Below are 10481 nucleotides of genomic sequence, written 5' to 3'. Positions count from 1 at the left end.
CAAAATTTGAGGATTTTATAAACTAAAATGGTCTAATCTAATTTCACCCTGCTTTCAATAAATATATGAATAAGGATGGTGGTGATAAGGTGGCAGATAACCATATCCACAGAAGTACAATAAGACAACTAAGAACTGGTGGGGTCAGCAGGACCTGACATAGAAAATACCAAGCAAATATTTATGGGGAAAGGAACACTTGTCCTCATAGAGGATAGAATTATACCTGGTGCTACCATCTTGACCTTTTGACATTAGTTTAACAGAAGCTCTGTGGAAATAAATCAGTAAGTGTGATAGTCTCATGATAGGAAAAGGGAGTTTTTCTGTAGAGAAAAAACACCTAGCCATAAAATGTGGGGGGAAAAAAAAAACTGTACTACAGAGGACAAGAAATGGAAGTCTTAAAGAGAAATAAAGGAAGGATAAGTTTGCATAGTTTAATTGTTTGCTTTGGCTTAGTTGGTTGGTTTCCATTTTGGTTGGGGATTTGTTTGTTTGTTTGTGTGACAGGGTCTTTGTTTGTGTCCTACCACACCTAGCAAGTGAGGTTTCCATCCATGCTATAAAATATAATACTCTTTGTCTCTTTTGCACAGAAAAGAATCTTGGTCAACTTAAACTAAGAATTTCTTCTAAGAATTGCCTTAAACTATTGACTTTTTGAAAGCTTAAATAATTTAAGAACTATTTTAATTAATTGCCTTCATGGGCAAAATACTAGAGGAGATGGGAGATTCTTCCTCTAGACACACTAATAAAGTGCATTATAAAAAACATCTGAGGATAAGTTTTAGATATGAGATTCCAGGCAAATGAAATAGTCTTTAATAGTTGGTTGACTCCTTCATGAAGAGGATGAGTTGCTGTAGCGTTTTTTCATAAGTGATCATGAACAGGGTTCCTTTCTTTTGGAGGAAATTTCTACAGGGAGAAAAATAAAAGGTTGATAATACTACAAATAAACACCTTTATTTGCACCAAAATATTATTGTTTTATTTATTCTGTGATTTAGAGGCCTTTACTCTACGTTACTCACTACTTTGAAGTCTATAAATAACGTTCAATTTCTTAAATGTTTATAACTGGGGAAGAAAACTCAAGGGTTTAGGTTTTATTTGATGGCACCTTCCAAGAGGGACAGCATGCAGCTAGGATTGTCCATGACTAGAGGAATGCTATGTGAGAGATGATAAGCCATCTGTCATGAAACAGCATGTGGAAAGGAAGCTGTATTTGGGTTGATCACTTCAGATCCCATCACATCATGATGTATGTGGCGATGATGATGATAATGATGAGGAGGACAATGGTGATGGCAAAAATGACAATGACAGCAGCAACACAGCAGGCTAAATTGGGGCAATGGTAACAATTTAAGTGGTAAACACGCTCCTACAAGACTAGTAAGCAACACCAGTTAACACTGAGAATGAATTTAGCAATATGTGGAACTTGCTGATGTCTGGAAACTGTGTGCTTATGGGAGCCTGGCTTTCTTTCATTGTTGTTTGTTTATTTGCTTGTTTTGCTTGATTATATTTCAGGATAGGGTTTCTCTGTGTAGCAGTCCTGGTTGTCCTAGAACTCACTTTGTAGACCAGGCTGACCTTGAATTCACAGAGATCCACCTGCCTCTGCTGCCTGAGTGCTGGGATTAAAGGCGTGCTCCACCACCACCTGACTCAAAGAGGTTTCTAAAGTGGCAAGATTTCATGAAAGACTGAGCAGCATAATCCAGACTGACAGCTTTTATTCATAATATAAAAGAAAGGAGAGATGTGAATGATTATGAGCCAAATATTGTGATCTCTCTCTCTCTCTCTCTCTCTCTCTCTCTCTCTCTCTCTCTCTCTCTCTGAAAAATAAGTAGAGACCAAATGAATTGGGAATCCTGGATTTCCCAAATATTTCTCTGCTGTCTCTTTTCCTCATTTATCTAAATATGGCTAATGATACTTCAGTAATGTTCTCAAGAATTACATGTAAAGTATGTTAACAGCTACATACATTGCCCATAATAATTACTACTCTACTAGAGACTTTTATCTACATTAAGAAAATTAATAGACTTCATCCAATTGGCAATATTTTTCACACAAGTAAGATGGTAGAAAAAGTAGAGTTAATGGCTAGATCTTCCCTGTATTCCTAAGCAGACATCAGCTTACCTGCTACAATATGCAGTGCAAAAAGTCCATGGTTTCTGAATGTAAACAATGTGGAAACTATTCATTTATTGATTTTGAAGTTGTTTAATTCATACTAATCAACCCCTGTGTTAATCACTTGTGTTCTTGAACATCTTGTAAAAGACATTTTACAGAAGATCTCCGTTTTACCCTTTAGATCCTTTTGTTCATTTTAATTCATTCTAGAAAATGTCTAAAGTCTTCAGCGAAGCACTCTCTTCGTTTATTAGTTGCACTATAATTTAGTGAACTTCTACTGCTTGAAGTACAGGGATGACATAATCAATTATAATTGTTTTAAAAATGTTTTGTCTTTTTTTTTCCTTACTTCCAAGGTAATAATAGCACTTTTCATTAGTGGAACACCTTATAAAAGTGAACTACCAGGAAAAGACATTGAAAGTTCAGAGAGCAGAGTTCTATTTCTGTCGATGCTATGGACGTCAGTGAGTTTAGGCAAGTCACTAACATTTGCCTCACTTTCGTTGTAAATGTTGTCAGACATCTTCCTGATTGCTAGTATATGCAGGATAATAATTCCTCTGTACTCCTCCACTGCCTTCCCCATCTCTCCTCTCCCCTTTTTAGTGTCCCCTTCCTCTACTAACTAAATGGATCCATTCTGTTTTCATTCCACACAAAGTCTGCCACCCTCACTTCCTCTTAGATCTCTTCTGTTCTCTCTCTGTCTCTGTCTCTGACTTTGTCTCTCTCTCTTTGTCTGTCTGTCTGTCTGTCTGTCTCTCTCTCTCTCACACACACACACACATAAATATGTAACTATAACCTGCTTGATCCATATAATGTTTTTTGTACCACACATGACTTTCCATGAAACAACTCACACATGCAACTAGCTTGCCTCAGAAAAAGTAAACCACTGAGTAAGGATGTCCACAGTAAACCTTGGTAGATTTCTAAACTATTTCCTGAGGCAACATGATCATCATATTCTCTTTCTTTAGTCATTGGTCCCACCCATACAGAAAGGAAAGAGATTATACTTAGGTGTAAGATCACACAGAGATGAATTGCCAGGAAGCGAGGAGCCCTAGTAACCATCTCAGACCTTACCTGTGATACCATGCTTGTAGCATTTTTAGCTGTTATTATTTTTGTTTATTTATTGTAATGCTGTAAGAGTTTTGAATAATGGCTGTTACACATTGTAATATCTATACACATGTGCTGGATGTATGACTAAAACCCAGAATCTGCAATCTGTGCTTAGCAAATCATGCTTATTTCTGTAATTCCTGGACAAGCTATTTCTGAACTGCCCTTATAAATCTTTATATTATATACATTTTAACTGCATTCCTACAAAACAACTGAATTAAATAATAAGGGAGAGCATGGGAGTGTGTTTCCTTTAAACCTTCATGTTTTGGATACAGTGATTCTCTTTTGGTTATCATACCTGTAACAAGAGAAAACTGGATTGAATACATAAAAAATTACATGAAAGTAATGAGAAGAAAAATCAGGTCATTAGGCTCTGCTGTGTAGGCTTTGTTGATAAATAAGGCTAATGAATGGGAAAAGTTCATGGCTCATGAGTAAGGTTTCATTTGTGGTTATCATTAATAAGATTCATGGAAAATTACCGATTCTTTCCAGCTATCCAATTCTGTGTTTTTGGTGTTTTCTGGGGAGACATCTGGATCACTCTTAATTAATCTGTATCTTTTTCTACGGAATATTATACTTCATCAAGGGAAAGTCTTGCTTGAAAAAAAAAGCATGGTTTAGTGGGTATTTCATGCCTTTTAATAACATCCAATTTAGAAAACCTAAGGTAGTACAAACTAGCAGTAGAAGAACATCCGTGGCAGAAAGAACATCTAGTTCCCATTTGAAGCTAGGTGAGATTCAACTGAAGAAAAGTGCAGTTTGGTGAGCTCAACAACATCTGTTTCTACTGTTTTTCACTGTTTTTGTGAGTTAATGAATAATGACAGGTGCTTAGGAAGAGGAGGAACATTGGTAAGCTCCAACCACCAGCAGCATTCTGTCTTTTCTTTTATTACTAATGCTTTTAAAACTGAATCTCACTATGTTGCCTTGGGTCTCCTCAAGTTCAGAGTCCTCCAGCCTCAGTATCCCACGTAGCTGAGATGACAGGTATGATACACCATGCTCCGTTGCTGTTCTTTATGTCACCTGTGCAATAGAAGAAAGCCCAGTGTCTCTCAAGGATGGCACAAGAGAGCATATATGAGAGAAAAGGTTCCTTCCTGTGAGAGACATCTTGCAAGCGAGCCAAAACAATACCTTATATGAATCAAGTAAGCCTTCCCACTACCATATGTAGAAGCGTGGTGCAGTAGTGGGGTATTTGTTTGCTTTTGCTGCTGTGACAAAATTCCTGAGGAAAGAAACTGAAGAAAGATTTATTTTGGCTCCAGGTCACAGAGCCTGTCATGGAAAGAAGAGGGTGGCAGTGGGAAGGGATGATGCTGGAACAGGACGTGGCTTCCCCCATTGCATCCACAGTCGGGAGACAGCAAGCAATTAATGCTGTTGCTAAGTTCACTTTTTCCCTTTTTGTGTGCAGTAAAGATCCTAGACAATGGAATGCTCCTGCCCACACTTAGGCTGGGCCTTCCCACCTCATTCCGTATAATCTAGGAGGTCCATGTCCTCGTGCTGAGAGTGGTGTTTTCATTTTGATTCTCAATGCTATCAAGTTGACAGTCAACATGACCTATCACAGCTTGGAAGATACCCCTTCTCTACTGGACAGGAAGGAGGTCTCACAGTGGAGGATACTCCATGGCTCTTCTGAAACCATCTCTAAGGGAGAATATTTCTCTCCCTGCCTTGACTTTAGAAAAACAAAAACCTTGAAAAGATTAAGTGACTTTTCTTAGAACAATCTGTCTTATTTACACCAGAGTTATAATTTTAAACAAGCAATCAAGAAGGGCTACAGGAAAAAAAATATTTAAATGATCACCTCAAGATAAAAGTAAGTTATTTACTAGCTGCAAGATTTAAAAGATGCAGTTTTTTTCTTTACTATTTTGTAGAATCTAATTTGATGAGTATATGAAGAAAACACAGATTCTCAGAAAATAATTGAAATATTAGATCTTTTTAATTATATTAAATTGCTTCAATATAAGCTGTAAAGCATGTGTGCAGCTGGCACAGAAGAGCATGAGAGTTGAAGGCTTTCATTAGATCTGAAAAAAGGAACATTCCTTTAGAATACAACATAGACTCTGTTCATTTAGAGTTAGAAGAATTGCAAAAGAATGAGACAAATATGGTTAGGCTAGAGGTAGCACGAAGTGTAAAAACAGTCAGCATATTTGCTAAATAAAAGCTGTTATTTACATTAGCACTTACCAGAGTAAACAAGAAAAAAGATTGTTTTACTAATAAAGACAAAGGTAACAATGCAGCTGTAACAACCCAGGTTTTCTAGTTATATTTCAATCATTTAGGATACATTATGAAAACTGCTGTTAAACCAAATACAAGCAACTGTAAAGCAGTGGTGCTGTGTGCCTGGGCTAAAGCACTAAGCTGGAAACCCCTGGCCTTTTCAACTCGGTTTCCAAGTGTCATGGTTCACTTTCTCGGCTCCACTGTTTTCTAACCTGTTAGACCTCATGACAGCAAAGAGTTTTCCACACTAAGAAAACACCTGGGTTCTAAAGATCTCACCTTGATTCCTTCATTATTATCCCAGATAGTGTCAAGAAATTCCCATAACATATTTCCATTTTTTATAAAATGGGTCCCATATCCAAGAGCTGTTATCCAAGAGATATAGATGTTTACAGTGACCACTGCAGTCAGTTTGTGAGTTTGTAAGCTCTTTCATTAGGCCCATGAAGGCCTAACTTTTTGTCCTATTGAAGAAAGAAAGAAAAGGGGAAGAAATACACACCCTTTGCAATAGATTCTAAGATGGTGGTTTTCTATGCTTCTCTCAATGAAGACTGATTCTGGTGAGGAGTTGCTTAGCAAGAAGGCGGGGATTGTTTCCTAGTTATACCCCCCCTCCTCCTTACATATAGCCAGATCAGCTGCCTACTCCTCTTGTCCAACCAGAAAGTAATAAGATCCAGTCTCCAGATAGGTCTTTAAAATCATTGCCAACTGATAAAGCCCCCATTAGATAAGAAGCTATTAAATAAGTACCAGCAAAGTAGATGTTCTCACTCTTATGTTTCACCATGTAGAGCCCCAAAGCTAAAACACACAAAGGGAGAAAGTACTTTGGGTGTCAACATTGCTTAATTACTCATGGTCTGGCCAAGTCTTCTTGTATAATATTCACCTCACTATAATTATGAATCCATGAGCCATATCACATTACTTATACCTTTATTCTTTTTATTAAAATTATTTTAAATTAAATTCCTTAAAATAAGTTGTTTTGATAAGGTAGATTACAACTTTATCACTTGAAAGGCATAGAAATAAAAATAAAATATCTTGAACTTAAAGACACTGCTCTTCAATTGCTATGAAAATGTAACATGTTATTTATTAACTTTTAGCGCACACAAAAATCTTGCATCATGGTTTATACAAAATAGTCTGTTATGTTGGCTCTTATCTTGTAAATAATTCAGTTGCAGACAAAAATATTAGATTAGCATTTAAGAAATGCCTTTAACACTGCAGAAAGTTTATTTACATGTTGAACATTTAAGAGCAAAATTGTAGAGTTTATTGTTTTCAACAATGAATACAATACTTGAGTTAAAATGATGATAAAGTACAATGCATGAAATTCTGGCCAATTTTTAAAAGCATTCATTTTTTATCAGTTTCTAAGGTATAATTCTTTTTAAGAAGAAGTTATTGTTCATGTTGCAGACATAAGGAGCTGTAACAAAATACAGCCAAGCCTTAAAGACAAATATTATTATATGCATTTCCTGGTGCTGAGTTTCTTCACTAACAAATGAAGAACTGAAGAGTTCTCTCTTTAATGGTCTCTCCATGACTCCTTGTAAACTTCTATCAACTCAGTCCCTCAAATTCACCTCTTGTCAGCCCTCTGTCTCCACTTTCAACACTGCAACGTTCCAGCTCTTGCATCAAAATTCTAGTTACACTGTTGTTTGTTTGTTTGTTTTTTCTGGAATTTTTGCATCTGTGACGTTCTAAATTTTATAGTGGATAGAATATACACTGTTCATAAGCAATGGACAAAATAGGGGCTGCTCATCTTGACTGAGAAGCTTAGCTATGACCAAACCTTGAAACTGATACTAGATTCTAGTATCTCCATTCACTTTAAGCCAAAACGACCCTGAGCCTTGAGTTGCTTTCTTATCTCTTTCTACCCTGCTTGAGTTACTTTGTGTTTCTGTCACCAAAATAGCCAACACAGGCAGCTCAGAGAAGCATAGCTTATTTTGGCTCACATTTTAAGGATATAAAGTCAATTGTAGCAGAGAAGGAATGGTAGCTGTGGATCAGCATATAGTAGGAGTTTTCTCATAGGCTTGCCACATCTCTAAAAATCATGTGGGACAGAGGGCTAAAGGTGGAAGCAAAGCCAGATTGTAACCCTTCAGGGCCAACCCTCAGTAATCCACTTGCTGGGGTTCGACAGTCTCCCCCAACAGTGCCACAAGCTGGAGACGAAGCATTCAAACACAGAGGACTGTGACAGGATGGTATTTCCCAGTCCCACCCTGGCACATCCTAATGATAATGTTTCTACAGCATCCTTTCTTGGCCTTCAGTAGTGGGCTGATTTTAATAGGTTTATTCAAAACATAGCTTTATAGTCTAGACAGTTCCTAAAAGGGTATATAATATTTATGTGAAAGAGCATGATATTATTCACCAATGATATATTATTGAAAGAACATTAACTGTATCCTGTTTTTTTTTCCCAAAAAATTCATATTAAACATGAAAAATATATGTATTCCACTAGTCACCTTGGGACAGAATTTTTAGAGGACAACAGCAGCAATTTTACATGTGCACTGCTCAGTGCAGCACCTAGCACTTCTTGGGTGCTAATAAATATTGAACAACCCAGCAATCAAGCCCTCCAGGCAATGGTGGCAGTTGTTAGTCGACACATATGCAGACTGTACACAGTAGGAATTGCCAATCAAACAGTGAGATCTGAACACACAAAAAATAGCAGAGACAATAACAGCAGCATCACCTTCAAGTAGAAAGGACAATCTATATGTATAAACTGTGCAATGTATAAATTAAAGTATTCATGTTTTCCTTTGCATTCTATTGTGAATTTACATAACTCACTGCATGTGAAATTAACCAATGTGCCACCTTAGTGATATGCTTATAAAAGGGGCAACAGTCACAAATTCTTTTTAAACAATAAATACTGACAATGTTGTCTCAACTGAGATCAAAATTGTCCAGAATATGAAGTATTGTTTCTTCATGGCATTTCACTCAATTCCACAGCTTTCAATTGTACAATCATAAATTCCACAAGCCTAAGAGTCCACTGTGAAATGTCTCTGCACTTACATGTCCAATCAAGATTTACAAATGTGAACTTTTCTTGTAGCATATAATAGTTGCCTTTAGTATTGAACCTTGGCAATGACGAATTCTCATTCAGGTTGTGCAGACAATTAAGATGCACTTAGTGAACTATGTCATTGCCCTTTTTGCAACATTGTCTTTCTGGTGTCTGGAAGAGTTAATGACTCTCCAAATATCCCTAATCTTTGAGCAAAAATTTAGCTTTTCCTAAGGGATGTGACCCAGTTGTTAAAAATAAAAGTTAAACTCCATGTAAGAAGCAAGATAAATGGAGACCTGACTATTGAGGTGTTGGGAAAAGCCTTCCCGTGCTCATCATTTCCCTTCTCACCTACACTTTCCTGCGATCCTCATTCTTGTGTCAACCCTTTAGTGAATACTGCTTGAGCTGCTTAAAATTATACATTCAACGTCAATTCTATGCTCTAAGGAATATTTAATGTGAGACATCATTCACTTTTGCATGGAAATTAGCTCTGCAGTGTGAAAACTGGCTTCAGGTGAATTCTACTTTAAAAAAAAAAAAAAAAAAACAGCAAGTGAGAATAGGAAGAGCCTCAGAGCAAAGCACCACAGTCACACGGTCACAAAAGAGCTGCCCTGGGCAGCTTGGCAAAGTGGGTGGCAGGGGGAGGGGGGCTGAAGGCAGTGAGAAGAGTGTTCTGTTACTTGCTGTGTGGAGGGAGCAGAGTGCAGTTTGGTGAATGTAGAGAACATACATCCAGCCCTGAAAACCCTAAGTCCTAGAATAAGCTAAGGTATGCATATTTTCTTTCATTTAAATCTAAGGAACAGGAACACTGTGAACTTGACTCACCCTTTGACATTTTAAAGACACTGAAACCTCAGCATAGCAAAAGCTTGTCTGTCTCTTTTCTTTAAAATGCATGTTGATATATTCTCTTTGTAACTAGAAGATAATATTGAATCGCCTAACCCATCCACAGCATGGTATTGATGTGGATGATCTATTCAGTATTAAATGAGGGTTATGACATACAAGGCAGAGTAAAAGCTCCAAAGTATCAGTGAGGAAGGCAGGCCCCTTCCTGCTCCAAGGAAACACATACTCAAAAGAGAACATATATATATATATATATATATATATATATATATATATATATATATATATATATATATATATATATATATATGCAGACCACTTCAGTGCTATGTGAGGAAAGGCTGCAATAGCTGCATGGACAAACTATCTTGTAAGCAAAGAAAGAGGAGAAGCTATTTGGGGTTTTTGCCTGCAAAGAGAAAGTAGGTTTTAACTGTGGGGGCCCACATAGGCTCCCTAGTAAGGCCTTACTCAAGATCAGAAAGTCTGAGCTTGCTTTGCCCAGTAGGACTGCATAATAGGATGATTTGGCTACTGGTGTGGATACCAGGTGTTTTGAAGGGTCCACACTTGCTGCTACTTTATACCTTGATCTTGGAAGGTGAAGGTCTTTTGCCCCTCCCTGGGCTGATATATAAAATGCCCATTATGAATAAAGTTGGGGTGACTGGGTATTGACCCAGGACCATCTCGAAGCTATCCTGTGTCTGTGTCTTTCTCAGTGTCTAGGCCTGTATTGCTATCTAATACTTCTTCAATCTTCACTCCTCCCCGCAAAAGCCCTTCTATTGATTACCTAGGGTCTGGGGATTTTGTTACATCTGGCATGGAATATCTGAGGAACAAAACCTATGTACACTATGTTCTTATTTCTGTTAACTTTATTCCTCCAAGACAATTCTATCAATACAGTTAAAGCTCTGTCAGGCATTCAGGG

The 10481-nt window shown here is 37.3% G+C and overlaps 1 protein-coding gene across 1 annotated transcript in view; it reads right to left on the bottom strand.

The window, feature by feature from the left end:
• Positions 1 to 1261: 1261 nt before the first annotated feature.
• Positions 1262 to 10481, bottom strand: part of LOC118595655 (astrocytic phosphoprotein PEA-15-like) — a 125875-nt gene continuing 116655 nt past the window's right edge. Inside the window, 1 exon segment of the mRNA XM_036206379.1 lies at positions 1262 to 1353. Coding sequence (XP_036062272.1) covers positions 1262 to 1353 — 92 coding nt within the window.

The sequence above is a fragment of the Onychomys torridus genome, chromosome 14 (assembly GCF_903995425.1).
Source record: "Onychomys torridus chromosome 14, mOncTor1.1, whole genome shotgun sequence".
Taxonomy (NCBI): domain Eukaryota; kingdom Metazoa; phylum Chordata; class Mammalia; order Rodentia; family Cricetidae; genus Onychomys; species Onychomys torridus.
The sequence above is the reverse complement of the archived record's forward strand: the minus strand, read 5'-3'. Positions and strand labels throughout refer to the sequence as shown.